Source organism: Somniosus microcephalus, chromosome 8 (genome assembly GCF_052327205.1).
Source record: "Somniosus microcephalus isolate GS21.2 chromosome 8, FLI_Smic_1.0, whole genome shotgun sequence".
NCBI classification, from domain to species: Eukaryota; Metazoa; Chordata; class Chondrichthyes; order Squaliformes; family Somniosidae; genus Somniosus; species Somniosus microcephalus.
The window spans coordinates 92,638,374-92,665,791 of NC_140994.1; the positions used below are offsets into that span (position 1 = coordinate 92,638,374).

The 27,418-nt window shown below is 49.5% G+C and overlaps 1 protein-coding gene across 3 annotated transcripts in view; it reads left to right on the forward strand.

Annotated features, from left to right (window-relative positions):
- sirt1 (sirtuin 1) overlaps window positions 1–27,418 on the forward strand; it is a 53,222-nt gene that overhangs the window by 8,894 nt on the left and 16,910 nt on the right. For 2 of the 3 annotated variants that reach the window (XM_085994992.1, XM_085994994.1), the window contains exons 2-8: window positions 5,672–5,809; window positions 10,027–10,268; window positions 11,353–11,505; window positions 13,290–13,437; window positions 14,265–14,344; window positions 14,829–15,015; window positions 17,363–17,968. In XM_085994992.1, the coding sequence (XP_085851118.1) occupies window positions 5,672–5,809; window positions 10,027–10,268; window positions 11,353–11,505; window positions 13,290–13,437; window positions 14,265–14,344; window positions 14,829–15,015; window positions 17,363–17,968 (1,554 nt within the window). Of the gene's footprint in view, window positions 1–5,671; window positions 5,810–10,026; window positions 10,269–11,352; window positions 11,506–13,289; window positions 13,438–14,264; window positions 14,345–14,828; window positions 15,016–17,362; window positions 17,969–24,415; window positions 24,503–27,418 lie in introns of those variants that run through there. The other variant, XM_085994995.1, reaches the window with a different exon arrangement.

Here is a 27,418-nt window from a genome sequence, read left to right on the forward strand (position 1 = left end):
TGGAGAGGGTGCAGAGAAGATTCACCAGGATGTTACCTGGGATGGAGCGCCTCAGCTATGAAGAAAGGCTAAACAGGCTGGGGTTGTTTTCCTTGGAGCAAAGAAGGCTGAGGGGGGACCTGATTGAGGTGTACAAAATGATGAGGGGCATCGATAGGGTGGATAAAGAGGAACTTTTCCCCTTAGTAGGGGGGTCAATAACAAGGGGGCATAGATTCAGGGTAAGGGGCAGGAGATTTAGAGGGGATTTGAGGAGGAACTTTTTCACCCAGAGGGTGGTTGGAATCTGGAACTCGCTGCCTGAAAGGGTGGTAGAGGCAGCAACCCTCACAACATTCAAGAAGCATTTGGATGAGCACTTGAAATGCCATTGCATACAAGGCTATGGACCAAATGCTGGAAAATGGGATTAGGCTGGACAGGGATTGATGGACGGCGCAGACACGATGGGCCGAAGGGCCTCTTTCTGTGCTGTAAAACTCTATGACTCATGAGTTTGACAGTTCTTACTCTCAAACTTATGAATGAAGTTTCCCTCCCCTGATTGGCTGAACAGTGCTCACCTGATCCCAGCCGGCACATCGCACTAACTACACCGCTGGGTCAGGTTAGCACAGCGCGCCGACATCAGAACCTGGCCACTGACAGGAAATCCACTGCGGGCCAGGTTTCAGATGTCGGCGCACATCGGGGGCTTGCACGCGCGGCAAGCCCCCGACACCAAGTTCTGGGCCATTGATTATAATCAATGTGGTGGGCTGATGCGCTATCAACAACACCAAAGACTACGAGATGGACTTATATGAAGTAGGCTTTTATTGACTAAGAACTGGAGAATGCCTCTGCTAGTGAATCCATCCTAAGAGCTCCCGGGGGAAGGGTGGTGAGTCACCATTATACCCGGGCTTAGGGGTGGAGCCAGGGGTGGAGACATGCCCGGACTTGTACAGAGTTAACAGTGGTTTACCACACAGACATGTACAGGGTTAACAGTGGTTTACCACATTCACCCCTCGTTTAAAAAAGAGTCCGGCGGGGTGAAGTGTTTCAAAAGTTCGTATACGAAAGTCTCTCCGGGGGTCTTGTCTGCCGTAATGATCTTCGTGGTGCCGGTTGTGGCGGTTCTTTGCCCGCGGCCGCTTCTCGCGTGGGATGGAGCACTGGCGTGTTGTCCTCTCGGGGTAGGGATGGCACCGGCATGTCGTCAGATCGTGGTAGACACCCCGGTGGTGCGTCGTGGGTAGTGGTGGTGGGTGGAGGTAGTGGATGGTGATCGATGGTGTTTCGAGTGGCACCTGAGGGTGCGAGGTCTCGAATTGAGACTGTGTCCTCCCGCCCGTCAGGATACGCCACGTAGGCGTACTGTGGGTTGGCGTGGAGGAGGTGAACCTTTTCGACCAGGGGGTCCGTCTTATGGCCCCTCGCGTGTTTCCTGAGCAGGATGGGTCCCGGAGACGTCAGCCATGGCGGTAGTGATGTCCCCGAGGTGGATTCCCTGGGGAAGACGAACATCTTCTCGTGAGGGGTGGCGTTTGTGGCAGTACAGAGCAGTGATCGTATGGAGTGGAGCGCATCGGGGAGGACATCTTGCCAGCGGGAGATTGGGAGGCCCTTGGATTTTAGGGCGAGCATGGCAGTCTTCCACACCGTTGCGTTCTCCCTCTCTACCTGTCCGTTACCCCGGGGGTTGTAGCTGGTAGTCCTGCTCGTGGCTATGCCCTTCTCGAGCAGGTACTGGCGCAGCTCGTCGCTCATGAACGACGAGCCCCTGTCGCTGTGGATGTAATTGGGGAAGCCAAATATGGCGAACAGGTCGTTGAGGCACCCGATGACTGTGGCGCTGGTCATGTCCGGGCAGGGGATGGCGAAGGGGAAACGGGAGTACTCGTCAATAATATTGAGGAAGTACGTGTTGCGGTCAGAGGAGGGAAGGGGCCCCTTGAAATTGACGCTGAGACGTTCGAAAGGGCGGGTGGCTTTAATCAGGTGTGCCCTGTCTGGCCTATAAAAATGCGGTTTGCATTCGGCGCAGACTTGGCAGTTCCTGGTCATGGTCCTGACCTCCTCGATGGAGTAAGGCAGGTTGCGAGCTTTCATAAAGTGGAAGAACCTGGTGACCCCCGGGTGGCAGAGATCATTGTGGAGGGTCCGTAGCCTATCGACTTGTGCGTTGGCACATGTCCCACGGGATAGGGCGTCTGGGGGCTCATTAAGTTTCCCGGGCCGGTATAAGATATCGTAGTTGTAGGTGGATAACTCGATCCTCCACCGCAATATCTTATCATTTTTGATTTTCCCCCTTTGTCTGTTGTTAAACATAAATGCTACTGACCGTTGGTCAGTGAGCAGGGTGAAATGTTTACCGGCCAGGTAATGCCTCCAGTGCCGTACAGCCTCCACTATCGCCTGGGCCTCCTTCTCGACTGAGGAGTGTCGAATTTCGGGGCCCTGGAGGGTCCGTGAAAAGAAGGCCACGGGTCTCCCCGCCTGGTTAAGGGTTGCAGCTAGGGCAAAGTCAGATGCATCGCTCTCCACTTGGAAAGGGATGGACTCATCCACTGCGTGCATTGTGGCCTTCGCAATGTCCTCTTTTATGAGGGTGAAGGCCGCACGGGCCTCTGCCGTCAGGGGGAAGGAGGTTGACTTGATGAGGGGCCGGGCTTTGTCCGCATAGTTGGGCACCCACTGGGCGTAGTAAGAGAAGAACCCTAGGCATCTCTTCAGGGCTTTTAGGCAGTGGGGGGGGGGGGGTAGTTCCAGGAGGGGGCGCATTCGGTCGGGGTCGGGGCCGATGACTCCGTTTTCCACCACGCAGCCAAGAATAGCGAGGCGCGCGGTGCGGAACATACATTTTTCTCTGTTGTATGTCAGATTCAGCCGTTGGGCCGTACGGAGGAATTTTTCTCGGTTGGCATCGTGGTCCTGCCGGTCATGGCCGCAGATGGTGACGTTGTCTAGATAGGGGAAGGTGGCCTGCAGCGCGTTCTAGTCAACCATCCTATCCATCTCCCTTTGGAAGACCGAGACCCCATTGGTGACGCCGAAGGGGACTCGGAGGAAGTGGTAGAGGCGACCGTCAGCCTCGAAGGCCGTGTACTGGCGGTCCTCAGGCCTGATGGGGAGCTGGTGGTATGCCGACTTCAGATCAATCGTCGAGAATACCTGATATTGTGCTATCTGGTTGACCATGTCAGATATGCGGGGGAGTGGGTATGCGTCTAATTGCGTGTATCGATTGATCGTCTGGCTGTAATCAATAACCAGGCGCTGTTTTTCGCCGGTCTTTACTACCACCACTTGGGCTCGCCATGGGCTGGTGCTGCCCTCGATAATCCCTTCCCTCAGGAGTCTTTCTACTTCTGATTTAATAAAGCTCCTATCCCCGGCACTGTACCGCCTGCTTTTAGTAGCAATTGGCTTGCAGTCTTTGGCGAGGTTAGCGAACAACGGGGGGGGGGTTTGACCTTCAGGGTGGACAGGCTGCATACTTTGCGCGGCGCCGTGTTTAAATTCTGCCGGCTGCAGACTGTAAGTGGGGGCAGGGGCCCGCCATATGCCACCGTGACGCTCTCCAGATGGCACTGGAAGTCTAATCCTAGCAGTACGGGAGCGCAGAGCTGTGGCAGGACGAGGAATTTAAACTCTCTGTACTCCACGCCGTTTACTGTCAGAGTCGCTACACAGTAGCCGCCGACGTCCGCCGTATGGGACTTTGAGGCCATAAAGACCTGGTGGCGTGTGTGCATAACCGATAGGGAGTAGCGTCGCACCGTGTCGGGGTGGATGAAGCTCTCCGTGCTTCCGCAGTCGAAAAGGCAATTTGTGGCATGGCCATTTACCTTTACGTTCATCATGGACCTGGCTAGTTGATGGGGCCTAGATTGGTCCAGGGTGATGGAGGCCATCGTCGAGGTCGGTGGGTCGCTGTAGTATTCGCCCGCGCCGGGGGCCTGGTCCCGGACTGGTGTCCAAGATGGCGGCTCCCCCTCGGCTGGTGGTGCCCAAAATGGCGGCCCACACGGCTCACACGTGGTTGGTGGGGTCCAAAATGGCAGACTGTACGGTTCACACGCGGCGCTGCTGGAATTGGGGATCGATTTCGCCCTGCACACTCTCGCGTAGTGGCCTTTCTTGCCGCATTTGGAGCAGGTCGCGTCCTTTGCTGGGCATTGCTGTCTGGGGTGCTTGGCCTGGCCGCAGAAGTAGCATTTCTGGCCTCTGGTCATTGCAGCTGTAGTTGGGCTGCTGGCGGCTTGCGGCTTGTGGCCTTACCGGGTCCCAAGATGGCTGCTCCCGTGGCGTCCACGTGGCCATCCGGTCAGGGGGGTAGGCGTCCATGTTCTGGAGGGCCACGTCTAGCGAGTTAGCGAGGGCCACCATCTTCTGCAGGTCGAGCCCCCTCTGTTCCAGCAGCCTCTGCCGAGTATAGTTGGACCTGATGCCGGCTACGTAGGCGTCTCGGATCAGGTCTTCCGTGCATTCCTTGGCCGTCACCGCTTTGCAATTACAGTCCCGGCCGAGGACTCTCAGTGCCAGTAAATATTCGGCGCCCGATTCCCCGGGGCGCTGTTTTCGGGTAGCCAGGAGGTGTCTGGCGTCGACCTCGTTAACAGGCCTCACGTATTGTTCCTTTAGCGTCGCGATGGCGGCCGCGTAAGTAGTGGCGTCTCAGATGATCGAGTAGACTCGGTGGCTCACCCGTGAGTTCAAGACAAGCCGTTTCGCGTCATCTGTAGTGACAGTAGTACTGGAGGCCTCCAGGAAGGCGTCGAAACAGCTCAGCCAGTGTTCAAAGTTATTGGCTGCATCTGCTGCTTGAGGATCCAGGTCTAAACGTTCCGGCTTCAAGATTTGCTCCATGTCGAAAATTAGTCAATAAAATTGATGCGCTATCAACAACACCAAAGACTACGAGATGGACTTATATGAAGTAGGCTTTTATTGACTAAGAACTGGAGCATGCCTCTGCTAGTGAATCCATCCTAAGAGCTCCCGGGGGAAGGGTGGTGAGTCACCTTTACACCCGGGCTTAGGGGTGGAGCCAGGGGTGGAGACATGCCCGGACTTGTACAGAGTTAACAGCGGTTTACCACATGGGCTCCCATTGGGTGTTCTGTTCTCAACAGGTTGCCTGCCATAGAGGAAGTTGGGAGGAATCGCTGAGTTACTTGCCACAGCATAGTATGTTTTTCATAGAATCATACAGCACAGAAGGAGGCCATTCGGCCTATCTTGCCTGTTTTGTACAGTTTTTGTATAATTTGTTTTCCAAATTACCACAGGGCCTAGTGCATTCAGTTGCTCTGTGATTGCACTATGAGAAGCAGCCGGTCTAATTTTAATGTCCTCTCAGCTGCCAAAATTATGTATTTCCATTGTTGAGATTTAATTGGAATGCACCTGGTCAAATGTGGAGTTCCGGAGGGAGATCCCGTTAGTGGCAGATGGGGGTGGGGGCTGAACGGCTCCCACAGCGTTTCCTTCATTAACCTGCCCGAAAATGGGTGGAAAAGCTTGGTAAATCCAGGCAATGAGCAGCCATTGTTAATGATTTAACATAGCCCTGCCTTCGTGCAAGGTTGCAGTGTACAGTTACTAACTTTCTCATATATATTAACTTCTATTAACTGCAGTATTGCTGTTTTACAGTAGTTTTTTTTTTTAATTTCAGACGGCTTACCTGTGGGACATGCAGTAAATGCAGCTTCTGAGGAAACCGTTCCAAATGGGATTCGTTCGTGGGAAAGTGACGAAGACGACAAAACCTCTCACGCTAGCTCGAGTGACTGGACCCCACGTACCCGGATAGGTACAGGTTAATATGTAATTGGAGGATTATTTCAGTTGGGGGATGGAAGCTCAAATGGTATTAGTTCTTGCACAAGTTTCTTTGTGCACACACACAATACTGGAATGATTTCTTTCTTGCTCTTGAGTTCTGTTGCTGTTTCCAGATCAGGAATGCCTTGCGCTTGCAGCTTATTAGCTCCTGGATCTCCTGGTCGTTCTCGTCGAACCAGTCTTGGTGCTTCCTGGTCGAGTGACCGAGCATCTCTTCACAGGTGCTGATTATGGAGGCCTTGAGTGCAGACCAGGCGCTGTGGGCACTCTGTGTCTCTGCATCACTGGGTGTCGTCAGGTTGTTTGTGAGGCGCAGGCTGAATAGGACTTTCTTAGCGGGGCCTTTAAGTGCTCCAGCGTTGATTTTCCTGCGGCATTGTTTCTGTTGCCGCCGCTGTTTTGGGGCTACATTGATGGAGTTGACAGAACGGATTAGGCGGTGGTCTGTGCAGCAGTCATCAGCTCCTGTCATGGCGCGGGTGATGCGGACGTCCTTGCGGTCCCTCGCTCGGACGATGATGTAGTCCAGCAGATGCCAGTGCTTGGTCGCCTGAGGAAGAGAGCGTTTGAAGACCAGGACCTCAAACCCGGCACTAAGCTCATGGTCCACAGAGCAGCAGTGATACCCGCCCTGCTGTATGCCTCAGAGACATGGACCATGTACAGCAGGCACCTCAAAGCACTGGAGAGGTACCACCAACGATGCCTCCGCAAGATCCTGCAAATCCATTGGCAGGATAGGCGCACCAACGTCGGTGTTCTTGCTCAGGCCAACATCGAAGCTTTGACCGCGCTCAATCAGCTCCGATGGACGGGTCACATTGTCTGCATGCCTGATACGAGACCCCCAAAACAAGCGCTCTACTCGGAGCTCCGGCACGGCAAGAGAGCCCCAGGTGGGCAGAGGAAACGCTTCAAGGACACCCTCAAAGCCTCCTTGAAAAAGTGTAACATCCCCATCGACACCTGGGAATCCCTGGCCCAAGACCACACAAAGTGGAGGAGAAGCATCCGGGAAGGCACCGAACACCTCGAGTCTCTTCGCCGGGAGCAAGCGCAGGCAGTGCAAGGAGCGCACGTCAACCCAAGAACCCCACCCACCTGCCCCTTCAACCACTGTCTGCCCCACCTGTGACAGAGACTGTAGGTCCCGCATTGGACTAATCAGTCACCTGCGAACTCATTTTTAATGCGGATGCAAGTCATCCTCGGTTCCGAGGGACTGCCTAAGAAGAGGAGGAATGATTTCACCAACACTCAACAGTACGCTGCTTGCAAGTCAGTGTGGTTCTTTCCCCTGCTGCTCTGGCTCCCCTCCTCCACCCCCTCCCCTAACCCTAACTCCACTTCATTATCTGTGGCCATGCACTGTAGAATTCTCTTCTGAAACCCTCTGCTTTTCTACATGCTGCTTAACACAGTGAAGCTGTTTGATTATCCTTGGTAGTTCAGGCTATGTAAAGAAGCATGTGTTTAAAATTTGCTCTGGTGCTAACTGTGGGATGTGCTCCCAAGGCTGCACCTGAGGTTCCTTGTTAAACTGCCAGTATATCTTGCAACTGCACCCATGGCCTCCAGGCATGTCGTTAGCCATTTTAAGTGCACTAATTTGAGAGATGGTGCTCCTTATGCACATACAAAGTGCCTTATGAAGTAGCAGTTCAACTGAGTAAAAGTGGTTAACATATCGGGACTTCGCAGACTCCTTTTCATCATAGGCTAATAATTTTGTTTTGAAGTTGAGGCAACCTCATTGTAACGCTTTTCGTTTTTTTTTTGGTCTCCACAAAAACGCCACAAGCCCAGCTGGGAGAAAAACTGTTTTATCCTCGGCCAGTTTTGCTGTGAAACCATCCACCAGGAGCGAGTCCCTCCTTACTGCCCACCCCTCCCATTAATCCACCCACTGGCCTCGTCACAGTGATGTGACTCAGGTTGGAATTGAAGGTACGAGCCCACAACCCCACCGTTTTGTGGCAAAATGTATTGGCCGTTCTGCTTCGTTCCTGTTCGAAGTCCATTATAGGGAGTTTCTTTAAGGGGTGTAGTGTTTATATGTGACGCTTATATTATAATTAGCTGGATTGAAAGCCTTCTTGGCCATGTTTCATCCAGTAATGTTGCAATTTGTTCTGTGTGTTTATTTTTGTACAATTGTTACAAATCATTTTATTCACTCAGCCTTGGGAGCATGGATTCAGAAGCATTCTCTCTATTGATTTGATTTTCTACCCCTGACTACAAATGCTCCTTTTTGTTTCAACTATGCAATTCTAGTTTGACTTTTTTAAGCTGAACATGATTCCAGAATCCGATGTGTTAGTGCACATGATTTAAAATGTCTTGTATACTGAATGGTGATATAAATACTGTACTAATTATCATTTAAATGGTTTGAAATATTGGTGTGTTGAGATCTCTGCAGTAATTCTAATAAATTCTAGATTGACATGTTAGTCTATTACCATGGGCTGAAGTTTGGCTGGTGTATTTTTATTTTTTGGGGGAGAGAGTTCCAGATTTCCACTATCTTTTGTGTGATATAGTTTTGGTATCTCTATGTTGGAGAAGTTGTACAGGCAATGGGATATAGTTTTGTTATCTCTAGTCTGACGCTCAGTCTTAGCTGCATCCCTCTGGGGTGTTGTTAACAGTACCGTTGGTACAGATGGGTTCTGGTATAGGTGGAACTGCCCTCGCCTGGTTCCATTCCTATACAGTCGTAGCCAGAGAATCTCCTGCAATGGCACCATTACCTCTGGTGTCCCCCAAGGATCTATCCTTGGCTTCCACCTATTTCTCATCTGCATGCTGCCCCTTGATGACAGCATCCAAAAGTACAACATCAGGTTCCACATTTACGCTGACCACACCCAGCTCTACCTCACCACCACCACTCTCAACCCCTCCACTGCCTCTGATTTGTCACGCTGCTTTTCCGTCATGCAGTATGGGTGAGCAGAAATTCCCTCCAATGAAATATTAGGGAGACTGAAGCCATTGTCTTTGGTCCGCGCCACAAACTACGTTCCCTAGCCACTGACTCCATCTCCCTTCCTGGCCACTGTCTGAGGCTGAACCAGACTGTTCGCAACCTTGACGTCCTATTTGACCCTGAGATGAGTTTCCAACCACATATCCTCTCCATCACCAGGACCGCCTACTTCCAGCTCTGTAACATCTCCGCCCCTGCCTCGGCTCATCTGCTGAAACCCTCATCCATGCATTTGTTACCTCCAGACTCGACTATTTCAGGTTAATGCTCTCCTGGTTAGCCTCCCACCTACCATCCTCCGTAAACTTGAACTCGTTCAAAACTCTGCTGGCCGTATCCTAACTCGCTCCAAGTCTTGCATCCATCACCCCTGTGCTTGCTGACCTACACTGGCTCCTGGTCCGGCAATACCTCGATTTTAAAATTCTCACTTGTCTTTAAATCCCTCCATGGTCCCACCCCTCCCTATCTCTGTAACCTCCTCCAGTCCTACAATCCCCTGCGATCTCTGTGTTCCTCCAATTCTGGCATCTTGTGCATCCCCAATTTGAATCACTACACCATTGGTGGCTGTGTCTTCAGCTGCCATGGCCCTAAGCTCCAGAATTCCCTCCCTAAACCTCTCCACCTCTTTCTCCTTTTTTAAGTCGCTCCTTAAAACCTACCTCTTTGACCAAGCTTTTGGTCACCTGTCCTAATATCTCTGTGGCTCAGTGTCAAATTTTGTCTGATAGCGCTCCTGTGAAGGGCCTTGGGACATTTTGCTACATTAAAGGCGCTATATAAATGTAAGTTGTTATTATCATCCAATAATGGAGGAAGCCGAATCCTGCCTAACCTTATTTTTGTTGACAATTTTCCCCCCTCTTGAAGTCATTGATTCCTTACTGAAATACGATTTCACAAGCTATGGTTGGCTTTCAATATCTTGCTCAAATCGCCATATTCACCTGTAAGCTTTAACAGTGAGAGTGGCAAGTTGTTCAACTATTGGAGCCTAATAGATGAGCCCTATCTTCACATGATGTCCACAGGTATGTACTTCTAGCAGGAGCCGGGGGATAGTGATCAGGTGGGGGAATCTGTTGCCAACAGTTCAATTGAGAATGCTTATGTTATGTTCAAACTATCTTCTCTCAAATTAACTATTTTTAAATGCCTAACTTTTCCCTTTTCCCCTTTCCGACTAGGTCCTTATAGTTTTGTCCAGCAACATCTTATGCTGGGTACAGACCCACGGTCTATCCTGAAGGATCTGTTGCGAGGGAACAGTCCTCCACCCGATCTCGATGACATGACACTGTGGCAGATTGTCCTCAACATTTTGTCAGAGCCACCAAAACGGAAGAAGCGCAAAGATATTAACACCCTAGAGGATGTGGTGAGGATCTTGAAAGAGAGCAAGAAAATCATGGTCCTCACAGGAGCTGGGGTATGTGTTAAGGAAAAGTGTTGACTAATAATTGAAATACCACGATTTATTGATCCTGTTAACTGTTGTAAACATTAATGAACAGCAACTCTGGGTTGTTATCAAATCAAACTTGTCTTTCACAAATCAGATCCAGGTCATTTTTGAGGGCTTTTTTTTTTCAGCCAGTGTGGACTTGCACTAATTTTTAATACAGCTAATCTTTTTGACTTGTCTGCCATTGTGTAAGTATTATACTTCCAGATTGGGAGGATGCAATGGTTTTAGCACTTCTCTGGACTCTGAGTTTGAACCCAGCCCAGACTGAGGGGTTAAAAGGCTCCCTCTTCTGCTACTGTGACATCAGTGTGGATCAGTCTGAGCTCAGTTTTTGGCCCACTTTGCAATCAGGAGAGCTGCTATTGAAATGGACAAAAGCAAATGGTGCAGATTGACACTCTTGTTTCCCTAAGGTTGGGAGCGAGCCCTTTGCTGAAAATGCTCCAGATACTGCACTGCATAGTGCTTTATAACTGGGGCATTAACTGACATGATGGGCAGGAGCAACCAGGAAGAAATGTATAACATCCCAACTTTACTTAGTGTAATTACCATTGGTACATGTAGAAAGAATTGAAAAACTGAACGGAGTCAAAGCCAAACATTTACTTTTTTAGTAGCCTTGTATTTTATTTTGCAGGGTCTGTAGATAGAGTATCGCTTCAGTCTTTTAATGCCAATGCCACTGTGCATTCTTCACCAATTTAGCTCAGGTCTCTGCCTTGTCGGACACCACCTCCTGTTTGTAAGATTCAGATTTAAACATTATATTGGTATTGCTAAAGCTGCAACTTTACTTTTCTGATACCCAAATATGGGCTAGGATGTTCTAATTGGAGTCCTATTATTCTTTTACAAAATCTTGACTTTCAAATTGACAATGTTTGAAGTATCTAATTAAATCTCTTTCACTTAATCTATATAGTAAGTGGTTTGGATTATTGAATCTCTAAGTAGAAATGATAATGGAGGAGCACATTAAATTGAACATCCTTTTTGTCTTCGACCCGATCAATATATTTTTGGGCTGAATACACTTTTCTAGGTTTCTGTTTCATGTGGAATACCAGACTTCAGATCAAGAGATGGGATTTATGCCAGACTGGCAGTCGACTTTCCAGATCTTCCAGATCCTCACGCTATGTTTGACATTGACTACTTCAGAAAAGACCCCAGGCCATTTTTTAAGTTTGCAAAGGTAAATATCACACTGATCCAGAAATTGTAGGAAACCTGCTGCAAAAATATTGCCGTCAACCTAAGGGGTGAGAGGCAGGGTCAGATAAACAGAGCGAGACCCCAAGACAGTAAGGTTGGAACAGAGCAAGAGAAAGACAGACTGAGAAAAAGATACGCAAAGAGAAACTGTTAACCAATTACCATTTATAAATATTGCCCCATATATCATTTATGAACATGAACCAGGCGGTGCTTGTGCCTATACAGAGAGCTGTCCGGTGGCTCACTGTTCCTCCTTGACCTTTCTATTACCATTGATGCTATTGACTGCCCCATTCTCCTTGTGCGTGTCTTATCCAGTTACCTCCAAGGCACTGCTCTCCTAGTTTCATACCTGTCGCACTGTTGACTTCATACCTCCGCAAATGGCGGTATGGTCAGCTCTGCATATTACCCCTTAGTGATGTTAGCCAGGAGCATGGGGTCAGCTTCACATGTATGTTGCTGACACCCAGCTCGACCTCACCACCTCCTCAATCAGTCCCACAGCTGTTGTCACCATTTCCAACTGCCTATTGCCATTAAGACATGGAAGAGCTAAATCTCCCTCCAGCTTTATGATGGCACAACCAGAGCCAACACCTACGCGCCTCCAGTTTTGAATCGATCTCCCTCTTGGCTGTCAACACATGCTTGGCCCAGAGATGTGAAGCATTGCATAATACTCAACCTTGTGCTCAGCGTTCCCTCCACCTCTACATGTGATCTGTCCCCATATCTGCTTTGTTTCACTTCCACAACATCGCCTGCCTCTTCCTATTTCTCCACCCAAACCCTAATCAACACCTTTATCACCTCGCGGCTAGACTTTTCCAATACTCTCCTTTCCAACCTCTCTGCTTCTACCATTCATAAACTACAAGTCACCCAAAGTGCCATGGCCCACGTCCCCATTTGCATCAAGGCCCACATCCCCATCTCCACTGGATTCCAGTGTCCTGGAGTTGACTTAAAGATTCTCAGTGTCGCCTTCAAATCCATCCATGGCCTTGCCCCTCCATATTTCCATCATCTCTCCCAGCTCTATGTCCCCACAGATACCCAACACTGGCCTATTTCTCATTTCCCTGGGAGATGCTCCTTCAGGTACTTTCTCCTGCCCTTTGGAACTCCTTCGACATCTGCTCCTTGGCTCTTCTCTCTGTACGTATCAAAAACCTCAAGACCCTCCTCTTCAATCATGCTTTTGCCATCCCCTCACCCTCTTTCTAGTTTCCTTTTCCCCTGTTTGGTGTCTTAATTGCTGTCCACTGCTGTATAAGGCACTCTGAGACAACACTTGGTATATAATGACTGCTATAGAAATACGAGCTACTCTGACTGTTTGATTTGCTGAAGAACAGAGTAATCCGTTCAGTACTGCACCTCTTTCTATGAGCTTCCCTTCAGTAATATGGAACCAGAAGGGTTACTGTGATCTTGCAGTAGTTTAATTGCTGCTTTACTGGCCTTTAAATAATCTTACATCAAACCAGTGCCAGCTCTATCCTTATTAAATGGAATGAGAATTTGCTGCAAGAATGTTAGGTGAAAAACCCTATTTAAAGAGGAGGGAACCGATTCTTCAACACTTGCACGTTTTAAGTTAGCATACCCAATACAATAAGACTTTCCAGAAGCCTGCTAGGTTAAAAATGTACCACTGATGAAATTGTGCATCAGGTATTTGTAAGTTGCTCAGTCTGATATTAATACCAGAACTTCTTACATTTGAGAGTAAGTCCACGTATTTTTCTTACACAGGAGATTTATCCTGGTCAGTTCCAGCCATCTCTTTGTCACAAATTTATAGCCTTGCTGGATAGGCAAGAGAGGCTGCTTCGGAATTACACCCAGAACATAGATACCCTGGAGCAGGTAGCTGGCATTCGCAGGATTGTCGAGTGTCATGGTTAGTAGAGAATAATCTCTTGTCTCAGTGCTAAAATAACTGGATGTGTCTCTCTTCTCCGCCCCCCCCCCCCCCCCCCCCCCCCAGCCATTACACATTCTTGCAAGCGGAAATCATTTTAATGTGTTTTTCCTGCTGTATTAGTGAGAGCTAAATCCTATAGTAAAAGCAGCTTAGAAATCTATCTGAAAAATACAAGTTGGAGAAAGTGTTGAGATCCTGCTAAACACGCGTTCTCTATGGCCTTGCCGTTCCAAGTACAAGGTTACACGGCTCCATTTAATGGGTTGAATTTGAAGGCTAGCATTCCATATTACTTTGGCATGCATGCCTTCTATATTCTGTCACTTCTCACTTGGGCTGGCGGATGATGGGGTCATGTGTGGAGCCAAGCTCTCTCGGTTTGGTTTTGGGGAGTGAGGCAAGAAATGCTGACATTGTCTGGCGTTCCCTGCTCCTACCAAGTTAAATACAACGGAGTTCACAGCTCACTAAAGGCAAACCAGAGTCCAGGAAATGGGAAAAATAAGAGAATTATTTTTTGTGATTTAAAAAGAAATCTAAAAATGTTATTTGGAGAAAGAGATTTTATGTTGTATATTGCTGAGGTAATAGTGTAAGTTCTATGTGAAATGTTGGACTCCTTTGTTCTAACACCGTGTTGGGTGTTGCGGGGCGGGAACCATTAACTTGGGTCTATTTGTAGCTTTGGCTCTGCTACAGTTTCCAAGCTAAGCTTCCGCACACTTCTTTCTACTAATATATTTTTGTAAGAATTTTTTGCTGTTGAATTGTAAATGTTACTGTTTTCTGAAATTTCTCTCTAGGCTCATTTGCGATGGCTTCTTGTCTGATGTGCAAATATAAGGTTGATTGTGAAGCAATTAGAAAAGAAGTTTTCAATCAGGTGAGAAGGAAGCTGCATTTATTCTGGGTGAAGCTTTGTTATAGTTGGTCTTTTAAAGAGATCATTGAAAGCAACAGTCTATTCTTGGATGTTTAATCAGGGGCCTGCCTCCTTTGCTTTACTGATGAGGAAGAGATGCATTGGCACTTTAAGTTTCTCGCTGTCCAGGAACTTGGGCAGGCTGCCTGTTTTCAGGCCACTGTCTGTATAGCTCTTGTGCTAACCACTGGGAGGTCTGCACGTCTGAGTCTTGGTTGATAATCCACCCACTTTTTCCTCTACCTGAGGAATTGTCTGGCCACTGAAAATGGAGACTTACCTTGTTGTCAGTGACAGCTGTTGAGTTGCATTCTACCTGCCCTGACGCAGTGCACCAATATGCTGTACCACTGGATTGTCTGAAGTTTTTATACCAGTACTAAAGGAGTTGCATGCAGAATAGTTTGTAGCATGGAACTAATTTGTGTATTCTGTACCTCATCAGGTAGTTCCCCAGTGCCCAAGGTGTCCACCTGATGTTCCTCTTGCCATTATGAAGCCAGATATAGTGTTCTTTGGAGAAAACTTGCCAGAGCAATTTCACAGGAGTATGAAGTATGACAAAGATGAGGTTGATCTCCTAATTGTGATTGGATCTTCGTTAAAAGTGCGGCCGGTAGCCCTCATACCAAGTAAGAACCCCAACCCATTAATTATGTCCACGTTGAAAGCTTGTGCTCAGGATGTATCAAAGTCTTTTTAATACAAATGGGGGAAAAAGTACAACTTGAAATCCTGAAAGCAAAAGGTCAATGACCTGAAACATTAACCCTACCTTCCTCTCGCCACAGATGCTGCCTGACCTGCTGGGTGTTTCCAGCATTTTCTGTTTTTATTTCAAATGCTGAAATTGAGTGTCTAGGTTCAAAATGCATTCAAAACAGTCCTAACAGTGTAACATAGTAAATAGTGGGCTGTTTGGATTTGCCACTGAATTTGTATTTCAAACATAGTGGTGACTTGGACTTTGGACTGTTTCCTGTAGAAGTTCAGCTTTTGATGCTTATTTAAACTTGCACTTGAAGCTGGGGTTCTTCCTGTAGCGCATTCTATATGGGAGTGCATTCGGTTTGTACCACACTACATGTGTTTTTGCAACCTTTAAATACTTGGTCAGTAAACTGTTGGCCTTTGCACTAGTTTTTTGAAGCAGAAGAGATGTGTGTGTTGTGGTTTTACCAACCTCCAGTGAATCTCCTGTGTCAAGTTCTTAATCCAAAGATGCTGGTGCAGTTGGCCAGGCTTTCAACTGTAGGACTTGGGATTTCCAGCCCGACTGATGGGATAAAAGTGTCTTCTGTCTTTTGGTTGTAAGGGGTTTACATGAAATAAGTTTTGGTCATCTCAAGCCAGTTCTAGTTAGGCGTGGTCACACCAATTTGCACCCTTAATTTCTAATATCAGAAGGGAGATGGGCCTCACAGGAAAGTGTGGGAAATGGGGATAATGTCGCACTGGTGCAGTATAGAGTGCTGTTCTGAAAGTTGGGACTAAGGAATATTAATGCAGAGTGAAGCGAGATTTACTCTACTGACACTGGGAGACTGAGATGATAGTAAACCAGCACCTTGATGAGCACAGAATTCACAAAAAATGTAAAAGCCCAAAAATATGCTCCAAATGAATATTGACAAAAGTAACTCAATTTTGTTTGTGTGAATTGCGAATTGGAAATCTGTCTCATTTCTTACTTTTCAAGAGTGAGGGTGGTAGATATCTACGTCGTACTTTGTTTTTGATATTAATGCTGCCTGATGTGTGCTTGTGGATGCCACAGATTGTAACTCTGACGTGTGTTCTTGATGGTGATTGGTGTGAGCTGTTGATGGAGTTAAGATTTAAAAGTCTTTCCTTTTCTGAATGTGATGACTCATGTTGTGGATCAGTTTCATGAGCAGTGGTTGCCATTTTTGAACGTGTGGGCAGTGCCTGTTGAGCCGTTGATCCCTGGAGACTACCTCAGCTGAAGATGAAACATGTCCTGCCCTCACCACGTACACGGTCAGCAGGCATTGGCAGCAGATAGTTCAGTTTCTTGTTGACCTGCAGTTTGGCCCAGTCCAGGTGACACGAGACAAACTGCAAGTCCTGCGGCCGCTGCCCACTTAACTTAGTGTGAATCAAGGATTGTCTTTTGGCTCTGTATGGCTCTGCCACGTTAAGGGACTATCGGAGAAACTGGATTGCACCTTTTTTTTGCTTCAGAATAAAGTCCATTAATGCATAGTTTGTATAATGACACTGCTTCAGTTTGTAATTAATGGTCTGAAATTGCAGATGATCAAATGTATTTCCAAATCTTATTTGTCAGGTGAGTTACTTTTGTCAATATTCGTTTGGAGCATATTTTTGGATTTTTATATTTTTTGTCTTTCGGATGAGACGTTAAACTGAGGCCCCGTCTACTCCCTCAGGTGGACGTAAAAAATCCTACGGCACTATTTCGAAGAAGAGCAGGGGGGTTATCCCCGGTGTCCTGGCTAATATCAATCCCTCAACCAACATAACAAAAACAGATTATCTGGTCATTATCGCATTGCTGTTTGTGGGAGCTTGCTGTGTGCAAATTGGCTGCCGCGTTTCCCACATTACAACACTGACTCCACTTCAAAAGTACTTCATTGGCTGTAAAGCGTTTTGAGACATCCGGTGGTCGTGAAAGGCATTATATAAATGCAAGTCTTTTCTTTTTAAACACAAAGCAAAAAACTGCAGATGCTGGAAATCTTGAAAGAAAAATAGAAGAAGCTTTAAACATTTAGCGGGTCAGTCAATGTTTGTGGAGAGAAGAGGCAAGTTGAAATTTCAGGCGTGGACCCTTCATCAGAACTCAGTTCCACACCTTGAAATGTCGACTTGTTGTTCTCCCTACAGATGCTGAATGTTTCTAGCATTTTCTTGTTTTCTTTAGTTGTGCAAGTAATATAATTTAATGTTCATTGCAACCTATAATCCTATAAATCGATGATTTTTACACAGGCTCTATACCACATCACGTGCCTCAGGTGCTGATTAATAGGGAGCCCTTGAATCACCTTAACTTTGACGTGGAACTGCTGGGCGATTGTGATGTTGTTATTAATGAGCTATTTCATCGTTTGGGTGGAGAGTTTGAAGACCTTTGCAGCAATCCAGTAAAACTTACAGAAATCACAGAAAAGCCCCCACGATTGCAAAAAGAATTGAAATGTCAGTCATTTGATCTGCCTCCTACTCCTCCCATTTTAACAGAAGATTCTAGTTCATGTGAGCAAGAAATGGAGCCTCACAAGTTGACAACAAGTAAAGGTTCTGCAGCTAACAGTTCTGAACCCGTTGCAGAATCCACTACAAGTTGTGCAAAGGAAAGTCCAGAGGAATCTGAGATGGAAACAATTTTACATGAGAAGGAACTAGAGAATAAGACTTCTGTTGCAGAAAGCTCTGGAAATTGTACCAACGATTTGCATATCACCCAATCGATTGAGGATAGTTGTCCAAACACTGAGCATCATGTTCCAAGTGATGTAAAACATGCTAAGGAAACCCTCAAAAAAGGCTGGAGCAGTAAATTTCCAAAAGAACAAATCAGCAAACGATTGGTTGGTAAGTCATGCATGCTAGTATACGTTTCGCCCTGTTTTTACATCTGTGCATTCTTGAGTGTTATTATAGTCTAGGTACGGGCCAACACTGGCTGGTTGACCAGTGACCGACCAGTCAAGTAGATGTCAGTAGGCCAATGCCTAAAATTGCACTGCAGAATTGACTTTTTCGTTACCAATGTTACCCTCTTGGAGGTGTTGCTGCTTGCTGGTGGTTACCCTCTGGTAGCTTGTCCAAGTGGCCATTATATATAATAACAACAGAAAATGCTGAAAATACTCAGCAGGTCAGGCAGCATCTATGAAGAGAGAAACAGAGTTAACGTTTCAGGTTGATGACCTTTCATCAGATCTGGAAAAAAGCAAGAAATGGAACAGATTTTTAAGCAAGTGTAGTGGCTGGGGAAGGGGATGAAAGAACAAAAGGGAAGGCCTGTAATAGGCTGGAAGGCAGGAGAGATTAAGAGATATTCAAGGCAAAAGGAGATGGTAATGGGACAGGTTAAGAAACAAAGGATGGCTCTAGAGGAAGTGTAAATTGCGCTGGCAGAATCAAAGACAGCTGCCATGTGGGAGAGAAGAACAGAACAAAAGTGTGGATATAAAATATATATTTATATCTATCTATATATATAAAAGGATACTTCTGTCTGTCATTCTGTCTGTCTTGAATAAACTCGAAAGTTATAGAGCGTACCTACACGTGCGTTACGTCGAAAGAAAGCTGACGATTCCAGAACCGTCATAAGCGTATTTACTTTTCGGTCGGACTAAAATTGTTCGCGCGTTATGCAAAAAACCTTCAAAATTAAACTCATCGTCTGCTAATAGCATTGATTGACTGACGTCAAGGTCGACCAATCCTGTGCCGTCACGATTGACCAATCCTACAGTTCAGTCGCCTGATGGTTGGCCAATCACTGCGTCTGTGGGTGGGACTAATGCTTTTCAACTCCGGCATCGGGCAGCCATTGCTTCACTACTTCCAGCTCAAAATCTGCTAATCTAGCTTCGAAAAAGTTAGTATCTCTTTTAAAAATAACATAACATTTACCAAAAACGTTTTATAAGTACTTTCACTTTCATCTTTGAAGCTATTAAAAGGTAGAAATGTTGCCCGGCAGCAGATTCACACAGGGACAGACAGACAGGCCCCAAAGCCTGGGACTCGATTTAAACCGCCCGGCCCAAAACAGCCCTGGCAAAGCCGGGCTCCCCCAGCTTATATTATGTATGTTATGATCTGAAATTGTTGAATTCTATGTTGAGTCCAGAAGGCTGTAAAGTGCCTAATTGAAAGATGAGGTGCTGTTCCTCGAGCTTACGCTGAGCTTCCGTGGAACAATGCAAGAGGCCAAGGATGGTGAGGTTTGAGTGGGAGTGGAGCAGTGAATTAAAGTGACAGGCGACCGGAAGCTCGGGGTCCCCCTTACGGACCGAATGGAGGTGTTCCGCAAAGCAGTCACCCAATCTGCGTTTGGTCTCCCCAATGTAGAGGAGATTGCAACGTGAGCAGAAAATACAGTATACTAAATTGCAAGAAGTACAAGTAAATCGCTGTTTCACCTGGAAGGGGTGTTTGGGGCCCTGGACAGTGGGAAGTGGGGAGGTAAAAGGGCAGGTGTTGCATCTCCTGCGCTTACACAGAAAGGTGCCGGTTGAAGGGGAAGGGATGTTGGGGACGATAGAGGAGTGGACTAGGGTGTCGCGGAGGGAGTGGTCCCTACGGAATGCTGAAAGGGGAGGGGAAGATGCATTTGTAGGTCAGCAAGCTTGCAGTTTTTGGTAAGCGGGTATCCGATGCTCATGGAAAACCATCACCATTTTTTTGTCACTAAACCAAATGACTGAGCAATCCCCACAGGTAGAATATGGGGTCTCCCAAAGGTAGAATATGGGGTCTCCTACAGGGACACATCCTGCTTTACTAAGTCCAGAGTGTTTAGTTGTAGGTTGACCGCCCCCTCCCCCAAGTGTGTGGATAAGTGCTGAAGTTTAAGCAGCTAAAAGCACACAGGCAACGATATAGAGCACTGGTAAGCTGCCTGCTGCTTGTCCAACTAGGGCCACCATACCCGATTACAGGGTTACCTGGAGCTGAGTGGGAAGAATCCTGGCCCCCAGTGATGGGTCTACTTCAGGTTCCACTAAATCATCATGCTGCGGGTCAGTCAGATTTGTGTCGATGTGAGCTCATTGGTTTGTGCCTGTGCGCTGGTGTCAATGTGGGCTCGCTGGTTTGTGTCTGCTGGTGTCGACGTGGGCCCGCTGGTTTGTGTCTGCTTGTGTCGATGTGGGCTCGCTGGTTTGTGTCTGCTTGTGTCGATGTGGGCTCGCTGGTTTGTGTCTGCTTGTGTCGATGTGGGCTCGCTGGTTTGTGTCTGTGCTGGTGTCAATGTGGGCTCGCTGGTTTGTGTCTGCTGGTGTCGACGTGGGCCCGCTGGTTTGTGTCTGCTTGTGTCGATGTGGGCTCGCTGGTTTGTGTCTGCTTGTGTCGATGTGGGCTCGCTGGTTTGTCTCTGTGCTGGTGTCGATGTGGGCTCGCTGGTTTGTGTCTGTGCTGGTGTTGATGTGGGCTCGCTGGTTTGTGTCTGTGCTGGTGTCGATGTGGGCTCGCTGGTTTGTGTCTGCTTGTGTCGATGTGGGCTCGCTGGTTTGTGTCTGCTTGTGTCGATGTGGGCTCGCTGGTTTGTGTCTGCTTGTGTCGATGTGGGCTCGCTGGTTTGTGTCTGTGCTGGTGTCGATGTGGGCTCGCTGGTTTGTGTCTGTGCTGGTGTTGATGTGGGCTCGCTGGTTTGTGTCTGTGCTGGTGTCGATGTGGGCTCGCTGGTTTGTGTCTGCTTGTGTCGATGTGGGCTCGCTGGTTTGTGTCTGTGCTGGTGTCGATGTGGGCGCGCTGGTTTGTGTTTGTGTCGCTGTGGCCCCGCTTGTCATCCGAAAACACAGCGTCTGTTTCCACACGTAGGCTGACAACGCGCAGTTCGTGTCTCGACCCGTCCACATCTCTAAATTGTCACATTGCTTGTCTGACAGCCAGTACTGGATGAGCAGAAATTGCCTCCAACTAAATAGACAGTAGCCATTGTCTTCAGTCCCTGCCACAAACTCCGTTCCCTAGCCAATGAATCCATCCCTGTCCCTGGCAACGGTCTGAGGCTGAACCAGACTGTTCGCAACCTTGGTGTCGTATTTGACCCTGAAATGAGCTTCCGCTCACAACTGCAGCATCATCAAGACTGCCTATTTCCACCTCTAACATCGCCTGTCTCCGCCCTTGCCTCAGCTCATCTGCTACTGAAACCCTTATCCATGCCTTTGTTACCTCTAGACTTGACTGTTCCAACGCACTCCTGGCTGGCCTCCCACTTTCTAACCTACGTAAACTTGAGGTGATCCAAAACTCGGCCGCCCATGTCCTAACTCGCACCAAGTCCTGTTCACCCATCACCCCTGTGCTCGCTGACCTACATTAGCTCCCCGTTAAGCAACGCCCCGATTTCAAAATTCTCATCCTTGTTTTCAAATCCCTCCATGGCCTCGCCCCTCCCTATCTCTGTAATCTCCTTCAGCCCCACAACCCTCGATATATCTGTGCTTCTCTAATTCTGGCCTTTTGAGCATCTCTGATTATAATCGCTCATCCATTGGTGGCCGTGCCTTCTGTTGCCTAGGCCCTAAGCTCTGGAATTCCCTGCCTAAACCTTTCCACCTCTCTACCCTCCTTAAAACCTACCTCTTTGACCAAGCTTTTGGTCACCTGCCCTAATTTCTCCTTATGTGGCTCGATGTCAAATTTTTTGTCTTATAATACTCCAGTGAAGCACCTTGGGACGTTTTACCACATTAAAGGCGCTATATAAACACAAATTGTTGCTGTTGTTGTAAAATGTCCCAAGGCACTTCACAGGACCATTATCAAACAAAATCTGACATCGCGCCACATAAGGAGATATTAAGACAGATGACCAAAAGCTTGGTCAAAGAGGTAGGTTTTAAGGAGCATCTTAAAGGAGGAAAGAGAGATAGAGATGCAAAGAGGTTTAGGGAGGGAATTCCAGAGCTTAGGGCCTTGGCAACTAAAAGCACAGCCGCCAATAGCGGTACAATTTAAAATCAGGAATGCTCAAGAGCCCAGAATTGGAGGAGCACGGATATCTCGGAAGATTGTGGGGCTGAAGGAGATTACAGAGATCAGGAGGGGCGAGGCCAGGAAGGGATTTGAAAACGAGGATGAGAATTTTAATATCGAGGCGTTGCTTAACGGGGAGCCAATGTAGGTTAGCAAGCACAGGGGTGATGAGTGAATGGGACTTGGTGCAAGTTGGGATACAGGCAGCTGAGTTTTGGATCACCTCAAGTTTACGTAGGTTATAATGTGGGAGGCCAGCCAGGAGTGCGTTGGAATAGTCAAGTCTAGAGGTAACAAAGGCATGGATGAGGCTTCCAGCAGCAAATGAGTTGAGGCAAGGGTGGAGATGGGCGATGTTACAGAGGTGGAAATAGACAGTCTTAGTTATGTGGTCGGCAGCTCATTTTGGGGTCAAATATGACACCAAGGTTGCGAACAGTCTGGTTCAGCCTCAGACAGATGTTAGGGAGAGGGATGGAGTCAGTGGCTAGGGAACGGAGTTTGTGGCGGGATCGAAAACAATGGCTTCGGTCTTCCTAATATTTAGTTGGAGAAAATTTTGCTCAGCCAGAACTGGATGTCGGACAAGCAGTCTGACAATTTAGAGACCGTGGAGGGATCGAGAGAAGTGGTGGTGAGGTAGAGCTGAGTGTCGTCAACGTACATGTGGAAACTGATGCTGTGTTTCCGGATGATGTCGCCAAGGGGCAACATGTAGATGAGAAATAGGAGGGGGCCAAGGATAGATCCTTGGGGAACACCAGTGGTAACGATGCGGGAGCAGGAAGAGAATCCATTGCAGGTGATTCGCTGGCTACAATTAGATAGATAAGAATGGAACCAGGCGAGTGCAGTCCCACCCAGCTGGATGACGGTGGAGAGACGTTGGAGAAGGATGGAGTGGTCAACCATGTCAAAGGCTGCAGACAAGTCAAGGAGGGATAGTTTACCTTTGTCACAGTCACAAAGGATGTAATTTGTGACTTTGATGAGAGCCGTTTCGGTACTGTGGCAGGGGTGGATACTTGATTGGAGGGAAAGATGGGCACGGATTTGGGAGGTGATAACACGTTCAAGGACTGTGGAGAGGAAAGGGAGGATGGAGATGGGTTGGTAGTTTGCAAGAACGGAAGGGTCAAGGGTTGTTTTTGAGGAGGGGGTGACGATGGCAGATTTGAGGGAGAGGGGGACAGTACCTGAGGAGAGAGAACCGTTAACAATATCAGCTAACATGGGAGCCAGAAAAGGAAGTTGTGTGGTCAGCACTTTGGTGGGAATAGGGTCGAGGGAGCAGGAAGTGGGTCTCATGGGCAAGATGAGTGTGGAGAGGTCATGCGGGGAGATCAGAGAAACTGGAGAAAGATGTGAGTTCAGGGCTAGGGCAGAGGGGAACCTTAGAGGAAGTTTGGCCCGGTGGGCTAGGGGAAGGAAGGGAAGTGGCAGAGGCAGCTGATTGGATGGTCTCAATCTTGGAGACAAAGAAGTCCATGAGCTCCTCACACTTGTTGTCGGAGGTAAGGGTGGAGGAGACAGGGGAGAGGCGTTTAAGAAGACGGTTAGCAGTAGAGAATAGAAGCTGGGGTTTATTTTTGCATTCCAGAATGATTCTGGAATAGTGAGCCACCTATCTGGATTAGGGAAAAACTTACTTGACCTTGTCCTCACCAATCTGGACCACATCCTCACCAAAGGAGGACACAAATAACCTCCCAGAGATGTCAGGGAACATAGGGTCTGATGAAAGGGAGGAATTGAAAGAAGTCAGTATTTGTAGGGAAATGGTGTTAGGGAAATTGACGGGATTGAAGGCCGATAAATCCCCAGGGCCTGATAATCTACATCCTAGGGTACTTAAGGAAGTGGCCCTAGAAAAAATAGATGCATTGCTGATCATCTTCCAACATGCGATAGAATCTGGAACGGTACCCATGGATTGGAGGGTAGCTAATGTTACCCCACGATTCAGGAAAGGTGGTAGAGAGAAAACGGGGAATTACAGACCGGTAAGCGTGACATCGGTAGTGGGGAAAATGCTAGAGTCCATTACCTTTATCTATCGATCTATCTATCAATCAATCAATCAATCGGTACTTCTGTCTGTCTGTCTGTCATTCTGTCTGTCTGTCATCGCGTGTGCGTCTGTCGGGTATGCGCTCAAAAGTTACAGGGCGTACCTACGCGCGCGTTACCTCCAAAGAAAGCTTACGCTTCCGAGACGGTTTTAAGCGTATTTACGTTTCGGCCGGGCTAAAATCGCGCCCGCGGTATCCGAAAAACCTTAACATTCCGCTCATTAGCATCTCATTATCCGCTCATTAGCGACAGAGTGACCTCGAGCTCGACCAATCGTACGCCGGGTTGCTGGCGTGTGCCGCCGGGCCAATCGGTGCGTGTGTGGGCGAGCCTTATCGTTCTGAACCGAGGTGAGTCGCCGCCATCTTGATTCCAAACTTTTCCTTTCTTTTTCCCGCTTTCTGCGTCTTTAAAAAAAACGTTGCTTTTAAAACACATATTGTTTTAAAAAAAAAATGATTTAGAAACTAATTAACTTATCTAATCTCATTAATTTTCCTACCTTTCCCTGTTTTTCCAGGATGGCCTCGAAGCCTCGGCTTCTCCTTCGCACCCACGCCCGAGCTAGGCACCTCCCGGCCCCACTCGAAGGCTGGAGGGCCGAGCCTCAGCCCAGCGCCGCTAGGGTGCGCGCGCAGCAGGAGCTGAGACGCGGCGTCTCTCTCTGGCTCGGCCGGGGGGCGGGGCTTGCTGAGCGTCGACGGTTACCCTGGCAACCGGCCCCGCTGGCCGTCTCGCACAGCCGCAATCGGCGGTCTTCACCTCGGTTGGGGGGGGGGGGGGGCCCCCCCCCCGCCCTCCTTCTCCCCCCCCCGCCCTCCTTCCCCCCCCTCCCCTTCCTCTCTTCCCCCCAGTCGCTCTCTCTCTTCCCCCAGTCGCTCTCTCTCTTCCCCCCAGTCGCTCTCTCTCTTCCCCCCAGTCGCTCTCTCTCTTCCCCAGTCGCTCTTCTCTTCCCCCCAGTCGCTCTCTCTCTTCCCCCCAGTCGCTCTCTTCATCTCTTCCCCCCAGTCGCTCTCTTCTCTTCCCCCCAGTCGCTCTCTCTCTTCCCCAGTGTCTCTCCAGTCGCTCTCTCTTCCCCCAGTCGCTCTCTCTCTCTTCCCCCCAGTCGCTCTCTCTTCCCCCAGTCGCTCTCTCTCTTCCCCCCAGTCGCTCTCTCTCTTCCCCCCAGTCGCTCTCTCTTTCCCCCCAGTCGCTCTCTCTTCCCCCCAGTCGCTCTCTCTCTTCCCCCCAGTCGCTCTCTCTCTTCCCCCCCAGTCGCGCTCTCTTCTTCCCCCCCCAGTCGCTCTCTCTCTTCCCCCCCAGTCGCTCTCTCTCTTCCCCCCCCAGTTCGCTCTCTCTCTTCCCCCCCAGTCGCTTCTCTCTTCCCCCAGTCGCTCTCTCTCTTCCCCCCCAGTCGCTCTCTCTCTTCCCCCCCAGTCGCTCTCTCTTCCCCCAGTCGCTCTCTCTCTTCCCCCCCAGTCGCTCTCTCTCTTCCCCCCCAGTCGCTCTCTCTCTTCCCCCAGCTCTCTCTCTTCCCCCCCAGTCGCTCTCTCTCTTCCCCCCAGTCGCTCCTCTCCCCAGTCGCTCTCTCTCTTCCCCCCAGTCGCTCTCTCTCTTCCCCCCCAGTCGCTCTCTTCTCTTCCCCCCCAGTCGCTCTCTCTCTTCCCCCCAGTCGCTCTCTCTCTTCCCCCCCAGTCGCTCTCTCTCTTCCCCCCAGTCGCTCTCTCTTCCCCCCCAGTCGCTCTCTCTCTTCCCCCCCAGTCGCTCTCTCTCTTCCCCCCCAGTCGCTCTCTCTCTCTCCCCCCCAGTCGCTCTCTCTCTTCCCCCCCAGTCGCTCTCTCTCTTCCCCCCCCAGTCGCTCTCTCTCTTCCCCCCCAGTCGCTCTCTCTCTTCCCCCCCAGTTCTCTCTCTTCCAGTCGCTCTCTCTTCCCCCCCAGTCGCTCTCTCTCTTCCCCCCCAGTCGCTCTCTCTCTTCCCCCCCAGTCGCTCTCTCTCTTCCCCCCCAGTCGCTCTCTCTCTTCCCCCCCAGTCGCTCTCTCTCTTCCCCCCCAGTCGCTCTCTCTCTTCCCCCCCAGTCGCTCTCTCTCTTCCCCCCCAGTCGCTCTCTCTCTTCCCCCCCAGTCGCTCTCTCTCTTCCCCCCCAGTCGCTCTCTCTCTTCCCCCCCCAGTCGCTCTCTCTCTTCCCCCCCAGTCGCTCTCTCTCTTCCCCCCCCAGTCGCTCTCTCTCTTCCCCCCCAGTCGCTCTCTCTCTCTTCCCCCCCAGTCGCTCTCTCTCTTCCCCCCCCAGTCGCTCTCTCTCTTCCCCCCCAGTCGCTCTCTCTCTTCCCCCCCAGTCGCTCTCTCTCTTCCCCCCCCAGTCGCTCTCTCTCTTCCCCCCCAGTCGCTCTCTCTCTTCCCCCCCAGTCGCTCTCTCTCTTCCCCCCCAGTCGCTCTCTCTCTTCCCCCCCCAGTCGCTCTCTCTCTTCCCCCCCAGTCGCTCTCTCTCTTCCCCCCCCAGTGCTCTCTCTCTTCCCCCCCAGTCGCTCTCTCTCTTCCCCCCCAGTCGCTCTCTCTCTTCCCCCCCCAGTCGCTCTCTCTCTTCCCCCCCCAGTCGCTCTCTCTCTTCCCCCCCCAGTCGCTCTCTCTCTTCCCCCCCAGTCGCTCTCTCTCTTCCCCCCCAGTCGCTCTCTCTCTTCCCCCCCAGTCGCTCTCTCTCTTCCCCCCCAGTCGCTCTCTCTCTTCCCCCCCAGTCGCTCTCTCTCTTCCCCCCCAGTCTCGCTCTCTCTCTTCCCCCCCAGTCGCTCTCTCTCTTCCCCCCCCAGTCGCTCTCTCTCTTCCCCCCCAGTCGCTCTCTCTCTTCCCCCCCAGTCGCTCTCTCTCTTCCCCCCCAGTCGCTCTCTCTCTTCCCCCCCAGTCGCTCTCTCTCTTCCCCCCCAGTCGCTCTCTCTCTTCCCCCCCAGTCGCTCTCTCTCTTCCCCCCCAGTCGCTCTCTCTCTTCCCCCCCAGTCGCTCTCTCTCTTCCCCCCCCAGTCGCTCTCTCTCTTCCCCCCCAGTCGCTCTCTCTCGTCTCTTCCCCCCCAGTCGCTCTCTCTCTTCCTCCCCCCAGTCGCTCTCTCTCTTCCCCCCCAGTCGCTCTCTCACTCTTCCCCCCCAGTCGCTCTCTCGCTCTCTTCCCCCCCAGTCGCTCTCTCTCTTCCCCCCCCAGTCGCTCTCTCTCTTCCCCCCCAGTCGCTCTCCTCTCTTCCCCCCAGTCGCTCTCTCTCCCCTGCTCTCTCTTCCCCCCCAGGTCAG